The 24,767-nt window shown below is 53.3% G+C and overlaps 8 protein-coding genes across 8 annotated transcripts; 3 read left to right on the top strand and 5 right to left on the bottom strand.

The window, feature by feature from the left end:
* Positions 1-17: 17 nt before the first annotated feature.
* On the bottom strand, positions 18-1,190 carry TRM12 (S-adenosylmethionine-dependent methyltransferase; the record flags this gene model as incomplete). Its single annotated transcript, XM_064834450.1, has 1 exon — positions 18-1,190. One exon carries the CDS (start codon positions 1,188-1,190, stop codon positions 18-20), a length of 1,173 nt encoding a protein of 390 aa, XP_064698314.1.
* An 829-nt stretch (positions 1,191-2,019) lies between these two features.
* Positions 2,020-4,800, bottom strand: LTS14_001741 (uncharacterized protein; the record flags this gene model as incomplete). The annotated part of the gene is made up of 3 exons (XM_064834449.1): positions 2,020-4,421; positions 4,476-4,642; positions 4,697-4,800. 3 exons carry the CDS (start codon positions 4,798-4,800, stop codon positions 2,020-2,022), a joined length of 2,673 nt encoding a protein of 890 aa, XP_064698313.1.
* A 442-nt stretch (positions 4,801-5,242) lies between these two features.
* Positions 5,243-8,602, bottom strand: LTS14_001740 (uncharacterized protein; the record flags this gene model as incomplete). Its single annotated transcript, XM_064834448.1, has 2 exons — positions 5,243-8,146; positions 8,240-8,602. The coding sequence occupies 2 exons, from the start codon at positions 8,600-8,602 to the stop codon at positions 5,243-5,245; spliced, it is 3,267 nt and encodes a 1,088-aa protein (XP_064698312.1).
* A 646-nt stretch (positions 8,603-9,248) lies between these two features.
* LTS14_001739 (uncharacterized protein) lies at positions 9,249-10,984 on the top strand (the record flags this gene model as incomplete). Its single annotated transcript, XM_064834447.1, has 2 exons — positions 9,249-9,372; positions 9,597-10,984. 2 exons carry the CDS (start codon positions 9,249-9,251, stop codon positions 10,982-10,984), a joined length of 1,512 nt encoding a protein of 503 aa, XP_064698311.1.
* A 4,371-nt stretch (positions 10,985-15,355) lies between these two features.
* Positions 15,356-16,454, bottom strand: LTS14_001738 (uncharacterized protein; the record flags this gene model as incomplete). The annotated part of the gene is made up of 2 exons (XM_064834446.1): positions 15,356-16,374; positions 16,448-16,454. The coding sequence occupies 2 exons, from the start codon at positions 16,452-16,454 to the stop codon at positions 15,356-15,358; spliced, it is 1,026 nt and encodes a 341-aa protein (XP_064698310.1).
* A 349-nt stretch (positions 16,455-16,803) lies between these two features.
* LTS14_001737 (uncharacterized protein) lies at positions 16,804-20,293 on the top strand (the record flags this gene model as incomplete). Its single annotated transcript, XM_064834445.1, has 2 exons — positions 16,804-19,485; positions 19,541-20,293. The coding sequence occupies 2 exons, from the start codon at positions 16,804-16,806 to the stop codon at positions 20,291-20,293; spliced, it is 3,435 nt and encodes a 1,144-aa protein (XP_064698309.1).
* Positions 20,294-20,718: 425 nt separating this feature from the next.
* LTS14_001736 (uncharacterized protein) lies at positions 20,719-22,255 on the top strand (the record flags this gene model as incomplete). The annotated part of the gene is made up of 3 exons (XM_064834444.1): positions 20,719-20,775; positions 21,072-21,189; positions 21,246-22,255. The coding sequence occupies 3 exons, from the start codon at positions 20,719-20,721 to the stop codon at positions 22,253-22,255; spliced, it is 1,185 nt and encodes a 394-aa protein (XP_064698308.1).
* Positions 22,256-22,360: 105 nt separating this feature from the next.
* On the bottom strand, positions 22,361-24,498 carry GPR1 (G protein-coupled receptor gpr1; the record flags this gene model as incomplete). The annotated part of the gene is made up of 2 exons (XM_064834443.1): positions 22,361-24,051; positions 24,108-24,498. 2 exons carry the CDS (start codon positions 24,496-24,498, stop codon positions 22,361-22,363), a joined length of 2,082 nt encoding a protein of 693 aa, XP_064698307.1.
* Positions 24,499-24,767: the final 269 nt, after the last annotated feature.

Below are 24,767 nucleotides of genomic sequence, written 5' to 3'. Positions count from 1 at the left end.
GGTGGCACTCATGGCGGTCAGTCAGGTACATAACTAGAAATATGTACATCTATCACGACATGCATGACACCAGGCGCATAACTCTTCAGTCGGTTAATGTCCTCGACAACAACATTCCTCTTCTTCCGTACTAATCCATGTCTCTGGTCCACGACCTCCTGACATAGTCTTGCGATCTCTGCTCTGACCTCCTCGGCTTTGTCCTCAATCTCCTCTACTGCGAAGTTCTCATGAACATGCAACCATCCTCCTAGATCCTCGCTCAAGACTTCCACAGCCGTCCTCCAACAGCCTCTAGACGAAGGCAGTAAGCCACAGTTAACATGTCTGACTGGCGGCAAAGCCTCCTTTCCACATAACCGCTTAATCTCCTCACACCTCCCAACAGCACATGCATTATCTTCTTCGAAGACAACGAACCTCGTCTCGTCCTCCAAACCCTGGATACTGTCGCCTTCTCGAAACCGCTGTACACTCCACCCGTTTCCCTCTACACCCCTCACAGCACCTTCGATACTCCAAGGATTGACGTCCCACCCTACCACCCTATCAACACCAGCCTTCAAGTAAGAAAAGCCAAAATAGCCTATCCCCACGAATAAATCAACTGCACAGCTTCCCCTACCACTTCTTCTCCCTTCGTCCACAGCTTGCACAACAGAAGGTAAAGTAAGCAGTCTCGCTTTCTCGCTTATGTTGCCTCGGGAGAACATTGTCCACCTCGGTGCCCATGTCTGCACGATGCCATTTTGCTTTGCAGTTGTCCAGAACGCTTGATCAAAATCCTGCTCAGTAGGTGGAGAAGAGCATGTCTCTGGGCCAAAGTCTCCGTAGAGGGATGTGAAGTTCAAGGGTGCTCGTATGCGGTTCCAGTCCTGCTGATCTTGGGCTTCTGGTGAGGTCAGGGGTATTGGTCTGGTGGTGGCGATATGTGTCGCTTTTAGATGGCGGAGGATGGTTCGGTATAGATCCTGTAGTACGACAGGATCCGCAATCCCGATCACAGAGTAAAATTCCTGGCTAGTCTCTTTAGGACCATCACTCCTTACTTCGGCTGGAAAAGCAGTTGATGGCAGAACGATCATGTCCCCATACTTGACGAACGACTTTCGAACTTTTTTCAAGAAAGCCAAGGCGGATGGAGGAACAATATCTTGCTTTGTCGTCCACTCGTCAATCGCTACATCCATGGTCTAAAACATTGAGTCTTGTCACCCGAATCATGCGTGCATCGCGGACTTGCATGCATTTAATCAAGGCGCTAGGAATATTAGAAAGGGTCGCAACTGCCGCTTGGGCGAAGCCGCCCAAAAGCACGAGCCACATCAAACTTTGCTAGGCATACTTTGGGTTTTTGTCCGGATTTATAAAGGCGAACGGCATGACAAAAAGGAAAACATACAACAGCAGGCATTCGCCAGTCGTCACCGACCTGACTACTACTCTACCGGTCCGCGGCTTAAGTACAGGAGAGCGGACGGGATCCTCTGTTTTCCGCGGCCTATGGTCGTATGTGCTGGGTTGGTGTTCCCGTATAAAGTATGTACCTTAAATCTATGTTCGAAAGCATGTCAAATAGAGCTTTTCATTGCGTAGACCGATACATGACCTCATAACAGCACGAAAGGAATCGATAACAACATGACTATATCATTCACGGCACGGCAAAGCCTGACACTTGCCATCATACACGAAGGTCGCTGTATCCGTAGCTACTCTACACTTAAGTGTCATATACAACGACCGCGACCGTCTTGAGACTTGACAATCCGAGTAGCACCCTCAGCTCGAGTCATACTTCATCGAGATCCCCTCATCCTCATCACTCACATGAACCCTAGGATCCTGATCCCGCACAGTAGCCAACAACGATCGACTAAGCTCCGCGCGATCCGCCTCAGTCATCGGCTCGGCATCACCAAAGCCGACATCCGCAATGTAAGCGTATTGTGGCGCGTGACCGACTCCGTGCTGTGATGTCCAACCCTCTGGGCTCGTGACATGAATCGTGGGACGGGTCTATCGTCCTCCTTGAGCTCCGTATCCATCGTATACTCTACCGGGTCCCACACCTCCAGCGCGCATGGGCTCGGTATACCCTGCCATCCTATCACCAACGGGTGGTCCTCGCATGAGTCCGCCGAAACCCTGAGGCATGGGGAGGGAAGAAGGCGGCGGTCCTCCATAACCTTGTAACCCGCCGAAGAAACCCGGTGGAGGTGGTCCGCCAGCTCCAATTGGTGAGGTAGCGTGCTGCTGTAAGCGAGCATCTAGATTCGGCGGTCCACCATTGGTCGGAGGGAGCATTGACGCGAAACCTGGTTGAAGCTGCGGAGGCTGGGATGGTGGTTCCCGCTGCTGTTGTTGGTTTGGTGGTTGATGTTGGTTGGGTGGAGGTTGCGGCGTGGAGAAGATGTTCGGGATGTTGTGGATACCTGGTGGGTGACGAGGCATGCCTGGATTGAAGCCTGGTGGTGGCGCAGCGGCGTGTGGTGATTGCAGGAACTCAGCTGGGTATGGAGGCTGTTGTTGTGGGATCGCCATTTGAGGCAGCCCAGGATGGCCACTCATGCGGCGAATGTTATGAGCATGATGTTGTTGCTGTTGTTGCTGAGGTGGTGGTGGATGCTGGAACTGACGAGGTGGCTCTGTGAAATTTCGAGCGTGGTGTGGCGGTGGCGGCTGTTGATAGAGATTGTGATTCTGCTCGCCCATGAATCCTGGCGGCGGTACACGCTGCGACATGCGGCGAATGTCCGGCTCGTCTTGCGTGTTTGGAGGAGGCTGTTGCTGTACTTGTCTCTGAGCCTCCATCGCATTGTGGTTCCGTAGCAGCTGGTCCTCAAACGAGCCTGGTGGCGGAGCAGCACGAGGTTTCGGTGCATGGGGCTCTGGCATTTGCTTCGGCTGCTGCTCGACCCACAGTTGGAAGTTGTCGTCTGGTCTCGGCTGTTGCTGCTGTTGAGGTGGTGGTCTTGCGCCCTTAGTCTGCAGCAAGCCAAGCAAAAAGTTGCTCTGATCTGCCTGCTGCTGGCGTGGGGTCGGTCGCGCAGCCAACAAGTTTTGAATATTAATGTCTGGCGTGGAAGCGCCCCTTGATGGCGGCTGCTCGATGAAGATGTCATTGACACGTCCTGATGGTGGTCCCTGTTGCTCTCGTAGGCCGTTCGATGGCATCGGTGGTTCGGGCGACATCGTAGTGATTGGCATCTGGTTCCGTGATGGCTGCTCGTTGGATTGTTGCCTCTCGGGTAGACGAACACCATATAAACCCGAAGGCTCGTCTACCATACCACGAGTCTCGACCATGTTCCTGCTCGGCGCTGCCATGAAAGGCACCGGAGGCTGATCTTCTGGTACCTGCATCCTCTCTGGGCTCTTCGGCGTCTGATCGAAAAAGCCGGTGAACCTACTCTTTGGCTTGTTACCATTTGACACCTGGCGTGGTTGAGGCGATGCTGGCTCATTGGGAGTCGCAACCTGGCCAATGGTAGTACCACCGAGCATTTGCAATACCCTGTCGAACCCAGCTTTATCCTCTGCTGCATCTCGTGGAGGCGCGCCAGGCGGGAGAACTTCGTTAGCCGGCGCCTCGAAGATCTCCTGTGCTGGCTCGGGCGCCTTGAACATAGCCTGAAACCTGCTCGTCTTTGGCTTTGCCGAGCTTGGTTTACTCGATACCGGCGCACTGTCCGGCATGGCGCTACCGGTCTTACTGTCCCACGATCCGAAAGGCTTGCCCATGATACCCTCAAGCTTCAAAGGGGCAACAGTCTTGGTCGTTGGAGCTTCCTTGGCGATCGGTGTCGGTGCTACCGATTCAATTGGCGCATCATTCGTGATCTCAGTAGATTGCCGGTTCTGCGCATTCATGCTCTGCTTCCACTTCTCAAAGTCCTCCGCTGTCTTCGCAGAAGTAAAATCGTCTTCGGGCTTCGTAGCAGACTCTCCAAACCACTCCGGCTCCTTCGTGTCCGCCTGTCCTCTGCCCCAACCACGCTCAGGCCGATCCTTCTCGCGCTCCCGTTCACGTTCTCGCCAGCCTCCTTGCCCTCCGCCGTTTGGTCTCTTCTCATCTCGATCACGATGCCATCTACTATCCGGCCTGTCGCCATAGCCGTTGCGACGATCTCCATCCTGCTCCCGATCACGTCGTCCATATTTGCCATTTCGTTCATCCCCGTCCGGCTTGTCGTTGTCCGCGCGCCTCCAGCTCTCTCCAGTCCGGCCATCTGTGGCGTCCGCCCCCATACTCTTTCTGTTTAGCTGCTTCTCGCCAAACGTCCGACTGTTGCGGTGACCCTCCGTCTCCTCTAGCGCATTTTCAGTAAGCGGTGTAGAAGGTTTGTCGAAATCAGCCAATTTCGCAGTCGTCCTGCTAGAAGCGAACAGCGCTTTTGATGGACCTAGCGTTACACCATCTACAAATCGATCAGCTCACCACACATACATCCTACCGCACCACGAAGACTCACCTCCACCTCTCGCCGTAGAATTCCTACTAGTCAAACCCGGCCTCCCCTGACCCGTGCTGAAGTTGCCCATAGGCGAAGCCTCAGCCGCCGTTGCCGCCAATGTCGACTTTGGTAGCCGATTGGAAGGTTCTCGACGATTTGTCTGCTGCTGCGATTGCTGCGTTTCACTGTGCGGGATCCTTAGCTTCTCCCGCGTGCCATCGACATCCAGGTACACGTACTCTATCCACTGCTCGATCGCGGGGAGGTTATCTGGCTTCTTTACCAGTGGTGAGGAGCGAAGGTGGAGCAGTTGCTCGGCGGTGTAGTGGCGTGTGGGCGCCATCATCGAGGCGAGGAGAGGGGATGCCTCTCAGGCTGGCGTAATTGAGACGGCAATGTGTACAATCGAAGGTCGGTGAGCGAAACCAGTGACGGCGTAGCAATATCGCAATCGTTTCTCAGCCTGCCTGGTGTTTGGGATGGCGGTAGCGGTGGCAGTAGCGACAAGATAGCGATACTGTATACAATGGGATAGCACCTGTATTGCTGGCGTGCGTAGTTGAAGTCGAGAGATCGTGTACGAAGTCGAGTCGGTGTTATATTTCGGTGTCAAGGTAGCTCCTTCTCAAACCGTCGAAGCGAAGCAATGAAGTTCGCTCGGAACGTGTGCCCTGCAGTAGCGGGGGTGGAAAAGCGTCATAGCGTTTGGGATCGTGCACGTGGCAGCCTTCCCGATCCATCGATCAATATATTATGATACATCCATGTATCTCATTCAAGGCCATCTATAGCTGATCTACACCAACACCCCCACTCCACTTCACCATCCTCTCCCGATCACAACCCTCAAGGATCCGCGTCCTGAGCAAACTCGGCACATCATCCTCCTTCCCCTTTCCCTTCACCATCTCCAACCAGCTAAGCACACCCGCCCTCGACACCAAAACATCACAACCCCCCTCTATCCAACTCGCACGATAAAGCAGCTCCAACACCGCACTCTTCAGCGCCTTCATTCTGCCCGCCCCAGGAGACGAATACACAGCCATAATCTTCTCAAACACATCCCCCCTTCTCAACATCTCCAGATCAGCAGATGTCGTAAGCCCGTCGACTAACCACTCCACTACCCAGTGCACTTCTCGCCAGTATGCATCATCCTCCACAGGCTGTGCGTGCACCGTATTCGCTAGCCAGTACGATGGCAATCTCGCGCTTCGCCACTCGGGACTCTTCATCATGAAGCGGCAGAGCTTGGGGTAGATGAAATGGGTTGGCTCATTGAGCACGGCTAGGGCGCGTTTGGCAAAACAGCCGGTCAGGTATGGTAGTGCTTTTTGAGATGGTAGGTATTGCTGCTCGTATGTCTCGATCAGCTCGCCAATGAGCACAGTCATCTGGCCGCTCTCCTCTGCATTTCGACCCTTGAGTTTGCCGAAAAGGAGTCGGATTTGTGCGAGAGCTTGGACTCGAATCTCGTGGTGCTGGGAGCATAGGCAAAGGATCAGGCCGTCGATATCGCCGTCTTCGATCGCTCGACCGAGATCCTTCTGCGCCCAGCGGAACAGCTCCGGATGATCGTCCGACCCTGTCGCTGGTGGCACGAAAGGCAAGGTCGCCGCGTCCTTGGCCACACCGTTCGCAACGTCTTCCGTGGCCACTGGGAAGGTCACAAGCGTCAATTGCTCCTCACATGCCTCCTTATCAGGTGGCGACGGTCGGGACACGCCACGGGAGATGTCTGCCGTCAATTTAGCGAATACCGGCCCGACATTCTGTATCCGACCCATAGCAGCAAGGTACATATCAATCCAGGTCATCACTTCTGGCTTCTCATGAACGAAAGCTGTCTGCTCAACCACAGTCATAACGAGCAGACCAGGCAGAACAGTATCTTCGTCTGCAGCTTTCACGTTTGCGTTGCCTTCCGATACTGCACTCTCAAGCTGGTCGACATACTTGACGGGTTGCCTCGTGGCTCTCGCCAGACAATCATCGACGAACGTCCAGACTTCTTCATCGTCGCTATCCACTCGTAGCAAAGAAGCAAGCAGTGCATCGACCTCGCCATGCTGTGTGATCAGGGAGTATTCCGTCAAAACATCCCGGACCAGCGACCTAATCTGTCGGTTCTGAAGATCTCGCAAATGAAGCCGTAGCAAGCTCACGATAGGCGAATAGTCCAGTCCACCCTGCTTGCCAAACCATTTCATGCCAGAGCTATGCTGGACAATGACAAGTAGATGCTCAAGCTCAATGCTACGAAGCGCCTTGACGCTCGCGTCGGTATCATCTACCTCTGATGCATCCCGACCCCGGCTTAGCGCTGTAGTCAAAGCAGCAGAGACATCGAAGGGCTCGTCTAGTGCTTGAAGTGGTGTGACCTCGAAGTACAGCCGCAGTAGTCTCGTCACAGCTTCGCGTTGTAATGCATGTTCATCGTCGTCTGAGATCTTGCGGAAGGCGGCGATGATGTCCTTCATGCTAGGTGCTCGCTGAGTAAAGCCCGCTAAGGTGCGTTCTATCGCTTCAGTCCACAACCTGGCGTTCTCGCCTGAGGCTGCTTTCGCTGCTCGGCGCATTTGTTCCAGGATGGTCCACAGTTTCTGCGTGGCAAGGACCAAGATTCGGATGGCGAAGAATGTGATGAGCTCGCTGCTTTGATTAAGACACCTCGTCAGGGTCTTCTGAGTCAGTGGGCGTGGTAGCACGTTCTCGAGAACAATGCTGGTCTGCGGTGGTAGCTCAGCATACCCTTCCTCCTCAGCATTGCCAAGGTATGATGGGACATCGAGGCGGATGACCTCGAACAGGAAAGAGGCATATCCAATCCAGGTATTCGACAATTTTGGCTCGAGCTGCATGTTCTTTTCTGCAAAATATGGCGCCACGAGCTCCGGAGCGGAAGTGAAGCACGCGAGAAGTAATTCTCGTTCCTTCACATCGCTGTGTGGGCGAAGTGTCACACACCAGTCCAGTAGAGTGGAGTTGCGGACATCTGGTCGTTCTGCTCGATCGTAGAAATCTATGCTGTCCAGACCCAGATCGATAGCGCCGTTGCCATCACCGACATTACTTTCGAGCTTCGTGGTGCCAGCAGGATACCAGCCGCTTTCTCGTAGGACGCCATATGAAGGCGAAGTGCAGACTGATTTCAACCAGGCGAACGCGCGATCTGCCGCGGCATGGTCTTCAGGTGAGCGAGTCGCAACCTCCGTGACACGTTCGAGATTGTGCTGGGTGAGAAACGTTCCCTTCACAGATCGTGGTAGATCGGTGTCCTTGAGCACATTCTGCTCGGTGACAGACAAGATCTCGTTGACTACATCCGCAGGATCGTCTGCTAGATGATGGAGTAAAGCAATGCACAAGGGTCTGCTCTTGAGTAAGTCGACTTTACCACCTTCATGCAGATACTTGAGATGCGCGAGAACATATCGCACCGTCAAAGTCCGCACAGAAGGCTTTCGCTTCGCCTCTTCCTCCGACACACCCGCCCTGTACAAGCCCAAATTCCTTCGCACAGAATTGATGTCGAACGTCTGTTCTCGTCTCTTGTAAGCCTCCCTCGCTAGTGCACCTCCATCAAAGCTCACGACCTCGGTCAAAAGCCTCAGACATGGGGATACGACAAAGTCCTTGTGCTTGGGTGCATCGAGTCCTCGCTTCACAAGCCGCAGATGCTGATGCTGCAGCACAGTTCGACAGAGCAGTATGCCATGTTCCCGGAAGTCGATTAAGCTAGATAGTGTCCGTATCAGAAGAGCTATGATGGCACTGACGGAGGAAGAAAGATAGTCGTTGTTGTTCTGACTGGCATAAGACCAAGCCTGCCACAATTGTGCCAGAAACGGAGTACTGATGTCTTGTACATCTGCCGGCTTCTGCGAGTCCAGATATTCTCTTAGTATGGACAGTAAGCGTCCGCGATTGTCTTCTTCTTTCCGGTACAAGATCGTCTCCAGGAAAGCTTTGAAAGAAGCTATGCCATTTCGCAGTTGGTGAATTCCATCTTGACGAAAGACGAGGAATTGTTGTAGCTGTCGCGCATAGTGGATTTCTTCAACGGCCGGTGGTTGGTAGTCGGGCTTTGATCGCTTCGGTGGTCGCGTCGTGTCCTGCTCTTCTCGAGCTCGCTTCGACATTGCTGGGATGTTCGTCTTTGCGATCGGAAGTACGAGCTGTCACATGAAAATGTTGGAACAGTGCGGAAAGCATTCCGTTTGCAATGCATTGGAATTGAGCTTCACCTCCGAGTTCTGTCCTTGCCATCATCAACCTCACTGCACGGCGAGACGAAGGAATCGAAATGCTGTACTCAACGGCCAAAGTCATCGTTACTGCAAGAGTGCTGACAAAGAGGTCTCATACTCTGGAGTCCTCCTACACATCTCGCTTCCTGCACCCTAAGCTGTGCAAGCAAACGACGATTTGCACCTTGTTGCATTGGCTGCCATCTGCACTCGCCACCATGTTCAAAGACTCTTTCTTTGACCATATGTATCATGGCAGATTACATGAAGATTTGCTCGAAATCACTTATCCTCTGCAAGTCTTTCCAAGGCATGATGCATCTTTCCAACATGATTAAGCTCGTGCTTCATCGGGTGCCTACATGATCTTGCTATCTCCACCGTTTGCACATGCATGATCCGTAATTTGAGCTTTGCGTTTGTCCTCTCCGTGTCCTCGTATCTCAACCGTGCCGACTCTTACCTCCTTCGGCTTACAGTGTTAGATCTTCCTTGGAGAGATACTGCTTGACAAGCATACGAGATCCAGCGGGACGGCATGGACAAGCTCAATGCAAATATGGACGGCACAAGATTCGACTCTGGCAGGAATACATCCGGCGAAGACAATGATGAGAGCAGCATCGAGGAGAGCGTCGGGATCATAGAAGGGTCCGCTTTGGGTGAGTATCCATAAGGCCATGTCCGGAGCCCTGCCACGCTGACAACACGGTAGTAAGTAAAGGCTCTCGATATCTGCGCGCGGAAGGACTGTTGGGCTTCTCAGCCGCTCTCCCTACGATCATGCTGAGTTCTTTCAGACGCGGGACGATTAGCCCACGCAGCCTGGCCTAGCTAACAGATTTTGCCACATCCTAGCTCGAAGCTCGTCTGATCTCCGGCAAAGGCTATGGCCTCTTCGCACTTCATGACATCCGCAAGGGTACCTGTCTTCTCGAAGAAGATGCTCTCGTCATCGTCAGGAGTCTTTCCGGCGAGTCACGCCTGGAACGTTGCACAAGGATCTTCACCATGATCAACGACCTGTCTTCAAAAAAGCTTGATCTCTACAGCAGTCTACACTACGAAATCCAGACACTCGACGCCGAATCGCGAGATTATGTCAGACGATACCTCATCCGTAAGCAGTATACTCCAGTCACCCTCCCAGCTGCCCTGCTCGACCACCTCAAGCTCCTCGCCATCTTCAAGACGAATAGTGTCGGCTCGAAAACAGGCACAGGAGTCTTCGCAACGTACAGCCGCATCAACCATTCGTGCACACCCAACATTGACAACTCTCACATCGACGACCATGAACTCCTCTACGCCATTCGAGACATCAAAGCTGGCGAGGAGATCACAACGTCGTACATCGACGGTCTCACCTTCCCAAAAGCATGGCGTGCTAAGACACTAGCTCGATGGCACTTCGTTTGCAAATGTGCGGCTTGTGCTGGCCCGCAGGCTGTCGAGCATGCTAGACGTCGGAGTATGATCGCACAGGGCTTCGTCGAGCTGGATCAAGGTATGCGGGAGCCGACCAACATCGCCACCTCCCATTCGAAGCAATCTCATGATAAGCTCAACCAGGCGGAGAGCGTGGCGCAACTTTGCATCGAGGAAGGCTTGGTCGGTACAGATCTCAGCCGTGCCTACAGACTATGCTCCGAATGCGCACTCGTGGTCGGCCAGCCACTGAAGGCCATCGAGTATGCTCGGCAAGCCTACGAGGTGGAGGTGATCTGTGTCGGCCCTCGAATCAAGACAAAGGACACCGTCCAGACATGGCTTCATCAGCTTGAGGCTCTCGTGGTGGAGAAGCCGCGTAGAGCTAGACATGAGATCGAGAAGCGGAGGAAGGCGGCGGAAAAGATCGAGCACGAGGCACTGAAGAGATCTAAGAAGATCGTGGATGAGGAGGCAGTGGCGAGGCAGAACCGGGAAGCTGAGGAGCTGGAGAAGGGAGCAGAGCAACGTCGTGCGCGGCAGGGGGAGATGGCGGCTAGGGTGGCGGAGTCCAACAGGGTTGCTGGTGAAGAGGCTAGGATGGAGGAGAAGAGGGTCAAGGAGGTTGAGAGGACCGCGGCGAAGAAAGCGAGGAGGTTTATTAGGTTGAAGGGTGCTGAGGCTGGTATGGATGTCGAGAAGGTGGAGGCGTTGGCTGCACAACTCAAAGGCGACGAGCTCATCGAATTAGCTTCTGGCTTGGCGGAGGTTGAGGATGTGGCGAAGGTGAAGATTCTATTTGAGCAGAGATTGCAGTCAATGCTCGGATGCGAGGCGAACGCTTAGAGAGCAATCGCAATGCTCTGATCGATAGACCTTGTTCGCTCATGATGCGGACATCTTCCACGGCGCGACTCAGTGACTGCGAGCAAGATGTCAGCTCTCCAGTCTGTGTCCGACCCAAGTGTTCGATGGGCTCATCGGCCCCGCGCCAGGCAGTGGTCAACGAGAGCTATAGGCAGTGGAGAGCAGGATCTAGGCTGGGTCAGACCGGAGACTGGGCAGCTGGAGACTCGTTCCGTGAATACAGGGGTCAGGCGGTGGTGGTCTGTGTCGGACTGTGATGAACTTCAAAAGACTGGGCCAACCATCATCAAGACAACGCGGAGCAGTGAATGGTGGACGACTTGTGAAGCGGATTTCAATACAAGAAGACCCCATCGTATCGCAGTAACCACAAGTGTTCGTATCATATCATGGCATGAATAATGATCGTTCCCACTTGATCCTCGCTTGACATCAATTGACACACCAGCACCTTTTCTCGGGAACAGAGCCAAACCATCTTCGAAACCTGACAGGCATTACCAGACGCCATCCAGCTTACTTGATCGGGCCAAGGACATCGTTAGAAAGGCAACCCCGGAGCCATCAACTTACGATGCCGCCGTAGGTATACCGACCCGGAGAAGAATACGACAACCGCAACGGCTGGTTCATCAATGATCTCAACATCCCAGCAGAGCATATAAGGCGTCGGTCACTCGACTACGTGCCGTTTCAGACCATGTTCGACACGAGCGGCCGATATGGCTATTGATCCGGTCAGATGCAACGATACCCGAACAGCTCGCTGGTGTCAACCGACACACTGTGGCTTTGGAAACGTCCGACTTGGCCAATTGAAGGCACGATGAGCATGGGCGTACGGAGGTCGTGATGTGCATTGCAACCTGCTTGAATTCACGGAGTAGGTCAAGGACGAGGTCGTGATGACCGTCATAGCTGCTAGCGATCAAATGTAAGTGTGGGAAGGTCTGATTGTCCTGTCGCGAATCATGAAGTACCTTGATGCCAGTTCTCTTCAAGCTTCACTGGTAGTATCGCGTGACGAGACCGATCTCACGGCAGTGAACTATCTGCATCCGTCGTTCACTGATTAATGGCCGGTATTGGTCCATATAAACTTTCTTAGCTGTCCGTCGTTCTTCGACTCTATCTGAGCTGTGTTGCCAATCAAAGATTTATTATCCGCCGTCTTCGCGGACCACAACCAGGTCACGTACATCGATTGGACGAAGCAGCTGACAAACTGACGATAGACCCAGCCAACCCCTTTCTGGTGGAAATCCTGTTGGCAGCTACCAGTATGCCTCACCCGGAACAAGCAGGCTACGGTATCCAGAATGCCAATGGGTGGACCATTAGCGGAGTCGATCACTCATTGCACGCAGTGCAGCGTCGACCACGTGGGTACCTTCCTTTTCAATCTGTTTTCGGCGGGGGCTACCGTGGCGGCTATCAACAGTGGCCGGAAGTCGGTTTTGAAGGACACGAAGCAATGCATTGGGACTGGAGGAGACCATCAAATGCTCCGGTGAACGGGACGCTGTATGGAGGGCGCTGGTATCCATATATGGGATGACTCCGATATACCATAATATGCCAGGTCTTAAGCTCCTCCACGCGACCCAATATAGGCCCGGACTCACGGACGAAAGGACAGGAGAGAAGGAGGATATTGAACATACGGCGGAGCGTAGCTAGGCCAAGGACTATAAGAACGACCATGAAGATGCTGTGGTTGCCAGTGCCGATTATAGCATGTCGGGGGCCAGGATAGGAGATGAAATAGCGGTTGATGACTTGGGATTCACATAGATCTTGCCGTACGCTTCGTACTATGCAGAACACACTGGATGCGTTCCGGCTAGCCGCGAGACGAGGGCATCGTGGCGACTCTTCACACGAGAGCCTGATCACTTGCGCTTTCCTCCCGTCCCCTTCTATCAGCAGCTCCAGTAGACTGCCGGACTGATGAGGGCATTGACTGTTCGGTAGTCGAGCACGACTTTTGTTCGTGCGGCTTGTTTGCTGCTTCAGGAACAGATAACATCTTAGTTACGAAGTGGCTGTATGTTGTCCCCTCTATGATAGTAACCAAGTGCCATAGGCGGTCACCAGTGGCCTCTTTGGATTATTGTGCATAAGTGTGATCGGATCTCGCATGCTTTCCTGAGCATCAACAACCCCGATTCTGGTCATCAAAATAACAAAACCTTGGCCCATTGACGGAAGTCACCTAGCACCCAGAGTCTCCAACGACCGATACCGAGCAAGACTCTGCCAGCACTTTAGCAAGGCTGTCTGAAGCCACCACAATGCCGTTACAATACCCGTATCAAGCAGGCTACGGCGCCTGCAATGCCAAAGGATGGACTGTCAACGGTGTCAATACCCCATTAGGCCAAATCATGCGTCGGCCACCTGGATATGTGCCCTTCCAGTCTGTAGGTAGTCCAAGTTGGGGTTACCACGCGACTCAACAGCAGTGGCCGAGAAATGGTCCTAACACGATGGACCATCAGTCGTGGGCCTGGAGGAGGCCGCGAAATGCTCCTATAGATGGCTAGGTGGTCGGGAACGCTTGGCACCAGAACCATTGGTACTGATATTTGTCCGGAAGGGGTTTAAGCCGTGCGTTGGTGGCAGCCATGAGCATGGAATTTTGATTCTTGAAGCGACCGAGCTGTGTTTCCTAGGCACAGGCCCGTGGAATCAATATGAGGGTGAGGTAGTGAACAAAATCGACTGTTAAGTCCACCCCTTGTGATTCTGCTATTCCTGCAAGCCAAAAGCAATTGGTCTACTCCGTAAACCAAGGTTTCATCCCCTTCAAGAGACTAGTAGCTCAGCTGTTCACTGTATCGAACGTCGCATATTCTGCTCGACTAGCCAGTTCGCTTCCAGTCCTCAGGCTCAACGTGCTGTAGTCGACTTGTGGTTCCTCTTGCGTGTTCGCGTCAACACGTAGATGATAAGACTCCTTTTATTCCCTCCTTGACTGGTCTCCAATCGAAGAAGATTCGCAATGCACCGAGGCTTTCGTCCATTGCAGCATGGACACGGCAGCAGCAGCTTGGCGCGAGAGCGCGGCGAAAGTGTCTAGCCACATGTCTGCGGCTTACTGATAGGCCATGAGCCCATCATCAACGGTGGCCTATGGAGGGCCCTGATGGTTCCAGCGTTGAGAGACATTATTGAATGGCTGAGGGTCCACAGATATCGAGAAGGCCACACGCGATCATCAGAGTTGAGATATACGTTTTCGTCCTTGCAGTGCGACCACACTGGCCGAGCTCTCAGGTGAGTAGGTAAAGAGCGGCGTATGCCAGTGGTAGAACCAGCACGATTGGAAGCATGATGGCCGTGTCGTCGATGTCTAACTTAGGCGCAGGCTATATATAGCAGGGAAGCAGGTTGATAGCTTTGTTGTAATGTCAAATCGTGTATGTCGTCAAGAACGCCAGTCATCAAAGTACGATTCGGCAGAAATGTCAAGGGAAGGAGCAAGTAAACCAGTACTCATCTCATGCATGTCCACCAGACAACCCATCTGACCTCATGCCTCATTCCTCCTAAATCACGCATGATGCACTCATCCGAGCATGCCGAGCCCTCTCAGAGACACAAGAGCTTTCGTCCTGCATGATGCATCGTACCACGCGACTAATAAAGTTCCGTGACACGCGCGAAAAGATCGTACTACTTCTCTCGGCAGCTGCGGAATCGCACTCATCCGATCGTCCTACCGCAGCGCATGCATGGAAAGTGTACTATACATGTATTCGGATGAAGACTTGGGCGAGTTTGATTTGTTCGTATGCGATACGGCATTATTATTCTCGTGTCCGTGGCTAAAGATGTAGAGTTCAGGGTGCCGCGAGATTGTCTCTCTTGCGGTGAGACCATGGCCTAGACATTGACTTTTGGGAAATATTGTACCTGTACCGAAGAGCTTTCAGTCGTGTGACCAGTATTATGCAGACGATCGTGAGTAAGGTAGCTTCATGTCGTGTAAAGGTAGATGTACTGGAGGTACGAGATCGCGCTTTCCGATTCGGAAGGAAAAGCTTCGGTTGCATCGTGGGATGGAAGCTTATTTTCCAGAGGCTTGAGTGCAGCAGCCGAAAAGATAAGGTGTATCATGCTCGCTGCTGCCGGTCGCACCCGCCTAGTCTTCAATCTGGCAGTGTCACTACTAGGGATGAGCGATGCCTGCTCTTCTGCCAAGCGATATGGTCGTTCGCCCTGGGCGTGCTTGGCTGCTGCGACTGCTACGCCTTGGATAAGCATACACCGTGGTGTCATTCGCCCAGTTCAGAGGTTTGCCCATGCATTGCCGTGGCAAGAACTATGCGCTGGTAGCTGTAGGCGTCAACCACCCTCCTGCAGAGCTTCGTCCTCACCATCCTCGAGATCAACCCCCTCCACTTCCTTACCTTTCTTCCTTCTCCGCCTCCCGACGCTGCCTCTCCGCGGCTTACTGATAGCATCGAGGTAGTCCCAACTGTCCATATCACTCTTCAGCCGCGGCGCAGCCTCCACGTCTTTCACGAACATCCTGTCGTTGAACAGATCGTAGGCAGCCTGCATGTCTTCGTCGATGTAGTCCATCTTCGTCCACTCCTCTGCTTCCGCCGCACTCAACTGCTTCCTCAGCACGTCCTCGAGCCTGACTTTGTCTGAATCATCCAGCTTCTTCTCTCGGGCCAGGATCGATCGTGCCTCGCCGGCTGGTCGCGGCTCTCCCAATTCTGCAGCAGATGCGCGTGAAGCAGCGATGCGAGCACGTTGCTCTTCCGCATCGAGGTGGTGAAATTGCGGACGCATCTGCGCAGTGCCAGTGACTTTCGTCAAGTGTAGTTGATCGTTGCGGAAAGCTCCAACAAAATAGATTGGTTTGCCAATCTCGTCTGGCCCATCGTGCCGAATGACTTGACCTCCTAGCGTCTGTACGCGCATCACTTTACCGTCTGACTCTGCGTTTTTGAATCCTGCGAGATCATGTTGGATTTGTAACTGTCGATCTGCCTGATCCTTTACAGCCATACGCCCAGCAGTCCTTGGCTTCGCACCACTGAACCCTGCCGCGGGTCCATATGTACCCGAGCTGTTCTGGATATCCCGAGCGGTGTTTAAAGCATCTCCCCACTGTAGTGACTTGTACTTGTTGAAGTTGTAGCCAGTGTTGAGGTTGACATCGAGCTCAATGAAGCCAGTAGTAGGCTTGATCCGTACGTCTTGAGGTCTGGAGCCAGTGCGGTCGTTGTAGGGTCGTGTGCGGACTCGGTTCGGATACTGCAGGAGGAAGATCTCTTCGGCTTGTGAGGGTGTTAAGTAGACATCGTACTCTGCTGTAACGGGATCGTCGTCGTCCTCGGGCACTTTGGCAGCTGGAAAGTAAGTCAGTTGGTATAACGGGCCTGCCTGTATCGGCAGCGAGCATATACTACCGGGGCGACTTACGCGCCATCGCTCATCCCTGCTGACAGCGAGGTATTCTTTACTGCTGCTGCTGTAGTCGCGCGAAAGGTAATGAGTCTTGAACAAACTATGTAGATTTTCATTGCTCGAAGCTTGGACCGAGGCGTGTTTCCAGCGAGCGAGCTCTCGCGTATGATGACTTCACCAATTAACCATCGATTGATTGATCTCACATATCTTACCAACATCGTCCTGACATTCACACCGAGAGGAAGGTGCTGGACACTAATAGAACAGTTGAAGCCGGGCATGATCTTACCAAGAATAGAGCCTCATCCTTGACAAACTGAACAACGCTGAGCTCCAAGGCTAATCAGCATCCTTAACTCCGATCAACCATGGCATATCTGGCACCCATCCACAGACCGTCTAGTGTACGGCATGCAATACGGACCTCATTTCTCAGTCCGGAATCAGAAGATCTGGTGGTAGCAAAAGCCAATCGTCTTGAAGTATGGTCACCAAACCCTCAGCAGCCTGACCAGCTCTCATTACAGCACTCAAAGACCATATATGGCAAAGTCACATTACTGCAGAAGCTTCGACCTGCGACGAGTCAGACAGACCATCTCTTCGTTGGGACAGATCGATATCACTACTTCACGCTCTCGTGGGACGCTGGGCGGAAGGAGCTCAAGACGGAGAAGAGCTATGTTGATGTTGCTGAGAAGGCTGCACGAGACAGCCAGACGGGTGACAGAGTGCATATCGATCCGTCGAATCGATTCATGACGCTGGAGTGCTACGAAGGGGTTGTCAATATACTGCCGATTGCACATGCTGGCAAGGGCAAGAGGAGAGCAGCTGACAATGAGATCGGAGAACTGCAAGATCCAGTGCCGGTACGGATACCGGAGCTTTTCGTGAGAAGTACAGCATTTGTACACAAACGGCAGGGTGGCGCACGATTAGCAAATCCAGAATTCGCGATATTATGGGAAGACAGCACGAACAAGGTGCGGTTGAAGGTCCGCGAGCTGGAGTTCACACCATCGTTACGCCCACAAGAGGAACCGCCAACAGCCGAGCTAGAGAAAGGCCGAAATGCACAAGGTGACATTGAGCTGGGAGCAAGCCATCTTATACCTCTGCCAGCGCCGTTATATGGTGTGATGATTGTTGGCGAGACGAGCATAGCATACGCGGATGAGTGGGAATTTCGGATCACCAACACACAACAGCTGGAAGAAGCTACGGTCTTTGTCGCGTGGTGCGCAGTTGACGATCAAAGATATGTCCTAGCTGATGACTACGGGAAGCTGTATCTGCTTTTCATCCAGCAAAACGACGATGGAGAATATGCTGGCCATCAGATCGATGTACTCGGGCAGACCTCAAGAGCGAACACTCTCGTCTACCTTGATGCTGGCCGAATATTCGTTGGCAGCCATCAAGGCGACAGCCAGATCATTCAGATCTCGGAGAAGAGCCTTGAGATTGTACAGACGTTCTCGAACATTGCGCCGATCCTGGACTTCACTATCATGGACATGGGCAACAGAAGTGCGGAAGCAGCAGTGAATGAATTCTCGTCTGGCCAGGCTAGGATTGTGACTGGCTCAGGCGCATATACCGATGGGTCACTGAGATCTGTACGGTCTGGCGTTGGTCTGGAGGATGTAGGCTCGATTGGCGAAATGGGTGCGCCGGTGTCGCAAGTCTTCAGTCTGCGAAGTCAAGCTGGCGTTCAGACTGTAGATACCTTGATCGTGAGCTTTGTCGCGCATACTCGAGTGTTTCGCTTCTCGAGTGATGGCGAAGTAGAGGAGGTAGACAGTTTCGGTGGCTTCGATCTCGGTGAGGCTACGTTGTACGCTGGCAACCTCGCAGACGGTCGATGTGTGCAGGTCACTAGCGCGGCAGTACAGGTCTCGGAGGAAAGCAATGGCATGGTGAACGACAGGTGGACACCTCCTGGCGGCAGCGCAATAACTGCAGTGGCGGCTGAGCGGAACACGCTTGTACTTTCGCTTGCTGGTGCTGCACTCGTGGCGCTTGATCTTAGTGCCAGCAGCATCAGAGTGCAGGCACAAAGGTCCTTCGAGGCCGCGCAGCAGATTTCTTGCATAGCTGTCTCGCGTACGGTGCCGAACACCTGTGTGGCGGGCTTTTGGCTGGATAGCAAAGTCGCCTTCCTATCATTGACCGACCTGAAACCGATCGCTCAGACGCAGGTAGTGGACGAAGCAGAAGGTCCAGCAGTACCTCGATCACTGGCGATAGCCAACATACTTCGCGATCAACCACCAACTTTGTTCATCGGCTTAGCAGATGGCAATGTCGTCACATACACCGTAGAATCAGCACAACAACCTTTCACAGCCCGGAAAAGCATCGTTCTTGGTACACAGCAAGCCAACTTCGCGCTCTTACCGCGAGGCGATGGCTTGCTGAACGTCTTCACTACATGCGAGCACCCTTCACTGATCTACGGCCAAGAAGGCAGGATGGTGTACAGTGCGGTCACGGCGGAGTCGGCACAAGCAATCTGCTCTTTCGATAGCGAGACTTATCCTGGAGCCATTGCGATCGCGACCGAGGATGAGCTAAAGCTGGCCATGGTCGACGAGGAGCGAACAACGCATGTCCAGACGCTACATATTGGCCAGACTGTACGACGGATAGCATACAGTCCCAACCTGAAATCTTTTGGTCTGGGCACTATCAAGCGGACTCTGGCGGCTGGCGCGGAAGAAGTGAGCAGCCATTTCAAGCTTGTTGATGAAGTAGCATTTCAAGAGTTGCACAGTCATGCTCTGAACGAGGATGAGCTGGTGGAGTGCGTTATGCGATGCCAACTAGACGATGGCTCGGGCACGGGTGAAACGGCAGAAAGATTCGTGGTGGGCACAGCTTACCTAGATGACGGCGAAGGCAAGGAGAAGACGAGGGGTCGATTACTGGTCTTCGAGGTCACGGAGGAGCGACGCCTCAAGATGATTACGGAGCTAAGTTTGCGAGGAGCATGTCGATGCGTTGCTATGTGCGAAGGACGCATTGTGGCGGCTCTTGTCAAGACGGTAAGCATGCGATCCTATTGGCTACTTCCTCGAGCTTTCGCTGATGTTATCTTAGGTCGTCATCTACTCTTTCGAGTATCAGACACCAAGCTCACCTTTCCTGGTCAAGAAAGCCGCCTACCGCACAGCAACAGCTCCGATCGATGTCTGCGTCACCGGCTCCGTGATAGCAGTCACAGATCTGATGAAGTCCGTCTCCCTAGTCGATTACAAATCTGGTCGCAACGGAGTAGCCGATACCTTGAGCGAAGCAGCGCGCCACTACGAGACTGTTTGGGGCACAGCAGTAGCTAATGTGGCGGAAAACACATATCTCGAATCCGATGCGGAAGGCAATCTCGTAGTGCTCCAACACGACATCAATGGCTTCAGCGACGAAGACCGCCGACGATTACGACCCGTGAGCGAGATGCTTCTGGGCGAAATGGTGAACCGCATTCGACCTATATCAGTGCAACCCACATCCGCTGCTCTAGTCATCCCACGAGCTTTCCTCGCGACGGTAGAGGGCAGTATATACCTGTTCTGCCTCATCGCGCCTGGAAAGCAAGATGTGCTCATGCGTTTACAGTCGCTGCTCGCGGAGAGGGTGAAGAGTCCTGGTCATGTTCCCTTCGGGAAGTGGAGAGGCTTCCGAAATCAGGTTCGGGATATGGGCGAGGAAGGCCCAGTGAGATTCGTCGACGGAGAGCTAGTCGAAGGCTTCCTTGATGCGCCTGTTGAGGTGCAGGTCGAGGTCTCTGCTGAATTGGGTGTGGAGGTGGAAGTTGTGAGAGGATGGGTTGAAGGGTTGAGGAGGATACATTGATGGAACGGTGTAGTTGTGATGTGTATATTAATGATGTGGCACAACGTCTAAGCTATCTCCATTCACGAACCATCGTGCTCATACACATTCTTCGAGCCACGAATTTCTCTCCCTCTGTCTGCTCGAACACCCTGTGATTTCACAAATGTCTGAAAATGTGCTTGGACTTTCTGTTCTGAGACTTCTCCAAGCGGAATCTGCAAGCGCCAGCTTAAACCCGCGCCAGCATCACCTTGACTCTCTCTTTACACAGCATCAATTGGTGGTATGGCGAAGAGAGAACATTGTTCGTAACAAAGCACGTCGAGTACGCTGTCCGCGACATGACATGACATGACATAACGACTAGCATGCAAGGAAGAACTGATGGAAGCTGTCACACATGAGTCTAGGCCTAATGGAGCTCTGCCTTTCACCCAGAGTTCATGGCATGCGTAACCGGCATCAAGACGGAAGGCCACTTTGAGAAGGTCCGTCTGCAGGTACGTAGGTACGTCGTTCGTATCACAATTCTTTTCTTGCTCCTATACTCGCAGAGCATACATCTCCAATGTCGTTCAAAGTCCTCCCTTTGCGTTCGTCCCTGCAGGGCTGGCGATCTACCAGAACATCCCTTTTGCTCCGCTCACACCAGGTCTCTCCTGCATCACACTCAACCCGTGTTCGTGGATGTGCGACCCATACGCATAAGGTTGTCACAAACAGCAATGTCAGCCACAAGAGGCTGCATAGTACGGTACCGCAGTCTAACATATCGGCATTGGTTCAAAAACTACAGAAGTATGGCAATCCAGCCCTGCATGTGAACCCCGAGCATGAGATTGCTCTTGAGGAGACCGAAGTTCCCACGCCACAGCCGCATGAGGCATTGATACATGTACGATGTACCGGTATCTGTAAGTACCAGTAACTGCCTACACAGTTCGAGATCTGGCCTGACTGTCAATCCAAGGCGGCAGCGATATGCACCTCTGGCATCAGGGCGGGATTGGTCCTATTAAAGTCGACAGACCATGCGTCCTTGGTCATGAACCTGCCGGTGTCGTACTGGCCGTAGGCTCGGAGGTCACAAACATCAAGGCCGGCGACCGCGTGGCCCTCGAACCAGGGGTACCGTGCCGAAAATGCTGGCTCTGCAAAGCTGGCAAGTACAATCTCTGCGAGTACGTCGAGTTCGCTGGAGTGTGTCCTGTTGCTGGAACGATTCGCCGCTTCGTCACCCACGATGCTGAGTACTGCTACCCCCTGCCCGATACGATGACATTTGCCCAAGGCGCCTTACTGGAGCCTTTCTCGGTTATCCTACATGCCGTGAGATCATGTAAAGGCTCAATAGGCGTTGGTCGACCTCTTCTTATCTGTGGTGCTGGACCCATCGGACTCTGTGCGCTTTCTGCTGCCAAAGCTTCTGGTGCCTGGCCCATCGTCATCACCGATATCGATCAATCGAAACTCGACTTTGCCAAGAAGTTCGCCCCTGGAGTGCTCACCTACAAGGTCGAACCCAGCAAGTCACCCCAACAAGCCTCCGAGGAGATTCGCGCACTCTATGGTGTCGAGCCACGAGATCTAGACCGCATGATCCCATCACCATCAGAATGGAAGGCACCCAGCACCGTCCTCGAATGCACCGGCATCGAGTCCAGCGTCGTCACGGCAGCTTATACTTGCCAGCGCTCGGGTCTGGTAATGGTCGTTGGAGTTGGCCGAAGCATCATGAATAACCTCCCCTTCATGCAACTCAGTCTGGGCGAGATCGACCTGAGATTCATCAACCGCTATTCAGATACGTGGCCTGCAGGTATCAATGCCCTTCAAAACCACCAGGTCTGTGATCTCGACGCTATGGTCACGCATACTTTCCCGCTTGAAAAGGCGATCGAGGCTATGCATACTGCAGCCGACCCGAAGCAGGCGAGTGTCAAGGTACAGATTGTGGACGACATCGAGATTGAGTTGTGAAGATGTTTGAATTTTCACTTCTTGACGTGGCTTGCATAGCGCTTTGGGCGAAATAGAGACGTAATTGTTCTATATAGATAGACCGACATTACAGCGACCAGACTACTAATGCGCTGCTGTAGCATCTCGTTCATGTTCTTCCTTATCTATGGTTGTCAATGCACTTTCGACTTCCCCGTCCCACCAATCTTTGCTCGACGCCCCCTTATGCGCAGGTCGCGGCTCAGTATCATGCTGCAGCTCCGTTGTGGCATCTCGGCTCTTCTCTCCAAAGCCTTTGCGATTCGCCTCAAAGTCTGCTCGTTCGAGCGCAAGCCTCGTATACGCTTGCTCGATCTCCAGTTGCTTCCGATCAGACCCACCGCTCAGCGTTCTCCTGTGAGTTCCAGCTGGTCGACGCGCGGAAGCTGAAGCTGTAACGGCGCTACCATTACCGCTCGTAGACGTTTCCGAGAGATGGCGCGCTGCCGCACCATCCGCACTTGGTGACAGCCATCGCTTCCACTTCGCCCCGCCGCCCTTCTGAGCCACCTGCTGGCCGTCGCCTTCAGCCTCCACATCATCAGGTATATCACTCAGAGTTCTACTAAGCCTCCTCCTCCTCGCTCCCGTACCGCAAAATTGCCAGAAGCGAAAGCTACCCACAAAAGTCCCATCACTACCCGGAACATGTTTCCAAGGCTTTTCTCGCCAACAGAAGACACACACATCTGCGAAGCCAAGAAAGCATTGACAGAAAATGTTCAGAAAGCTGATGGCAAAGATTGGGTTCTGAGCATAGTAATTGCTGTAGTTCATGCAGTGGCTGACGAAAGGGATGATCCAGATGATCATGTAGACGACCGGGTAGATGAATAAGAGGCGGAGCTGTCGCTGGATGGCACGGCGACGGGTCTTCAGAACTGTGTCTGCGATTCTGTCTGGCCGGCTGGAATTGCCAGTGGAGGTGGATCCTCGTTTGTCTTCGACGATGGGGTCCAATGCCGGAGCACTAGTGACTGAAGATGCAGCGACCGAGAGTAGTGTAGCAATCGAGCCGCGGTGGCGAGCAAGAGCTGCATCAGACATCTGGACTGGTGGAGCGAAGTCCTCGGCCATGACCCCAGTAGCAATCATTTGACTTCCACGGCGAGAAGTAGGAGCACTCTTCAGTGATCGAGACCTGGATGGAGATTCGCAGGGCAGGTTGAAAGGTGTTGTCCACGTTGGTACCGAGCCACGTCGTGAGGATGCAGCTGGGCTCGCGACACCCGACTCCGACGGAGCGCTCCGCAGGCTCTTGAGTGCAGTGGTAGACTCCGCGCTCCTCTCGTCTGGTGCCAAGCTTTCGTCTGAGCCCTTCTCTTTCACTTCCAAGCTCGATGGTGCCAAGGACTTACGCCTCGTACTCGCCAGTACCTGCGTCGCCATGGCCCGATCGACCGAGCTCTCAGCAGGCATGGAGAAGCTACTACTACGGTCTTTCTCTTGACCGAAGACTTGAAATTCGCTACCCACATGCTTGTATATGCGGATCGCGACTGCCATGATGTATATCCAGATCAGATACCGTGGTATCCATGACAAGGCCAGTCGATACCAGTACGGCCTTATAGGTAGTGTGCAGAAAGGTCCTACAGCTTGGAATGCTGATCCCGGGTTGGCGAAGGCCAGACTCGCCATTGTGTTGGGTATGGCGATGAACGCCGCCAGAACCCAGTGTCGAAGGCGATATAGACCGTCGTGGCCGAGTAAGGAGTTGGCGGGCGGGAAGATCTGGAGGGACATGTGCAGACTCATGAAGAGTATCGACAAGTCTGCCACGACCAATCAGCCTGCAGATCCGCCCATACTTGACATATTTCTAACTCACCACAGGCCTCAATACTCATCGTGATCATATACCCACCGACCTGACAGGATGTCGAATCTGTCTTTAGCTGACCATGCGTGAATATCACCGAAGCCTGTATCAGGAACCACAAGCTCTTCCAGAAGTCACTCAAGATCAACAGCAGAACCAAGTCTCGGCGGAAGTTCCGCCGCATGAGCAAGAACCAGTACATTGCGCACAGGCAAGCAGTGATACTGAGAGTCGCCATAACGGTCGCCATGACTTGTACTTCATGTCGCTCGTGCATGGCAAGGATGGCTGAGGCATTGACTGAGGTCGCCATACTGAGGCCCATGCGAGAGTGGTCGGCCATTCGCAGGTCCCAAGACGGAAGAGCAAGGTCAGTGAAGTTTCGGGATGATGCACCCATGTTGAAAAGGTCGTCCATTGTCTTTCCCAGCAACTTGGTAGGAACGCGGAACAATGGTTCTGTCGGCTAGAAAGTATGGCTTCTGATACCGTGGGACGGCTATGTCGGCATTGAAGTTGTATTTCTTCATACACATGCTGTCCGTTACGGTAGCGACAACATGAGGTCAAAGTAGCCGACGGTAGAGGAGACCGCGCGTGGTCTCGACCAAGGGGATGTCATAAAGTGCTCCTTTGCGGAGGCAGCCGCCGGTGGAATGCAATGCGTCG

This window comes from Recurvomyces mirabilis (assembly GCF_035927965.1).
Source record: "Recurvomyces mirabilis strain CCFEE 5264 chromosome Unknown scaffold_3, whole genome shotgun sequence".
NCBI lineage: Eukaryota > Fungi > Ascomycota > Dothideomycetes > Mycosphaerellales > Teratosphaeriaceae > Recurvomyces > Recurvomyces mirabilis.
The sequence above is the reverse complement of the archived record's forward strand: the minus strand, read 5'-3'. Positions and strand labels throughout refer to the sequence as shown.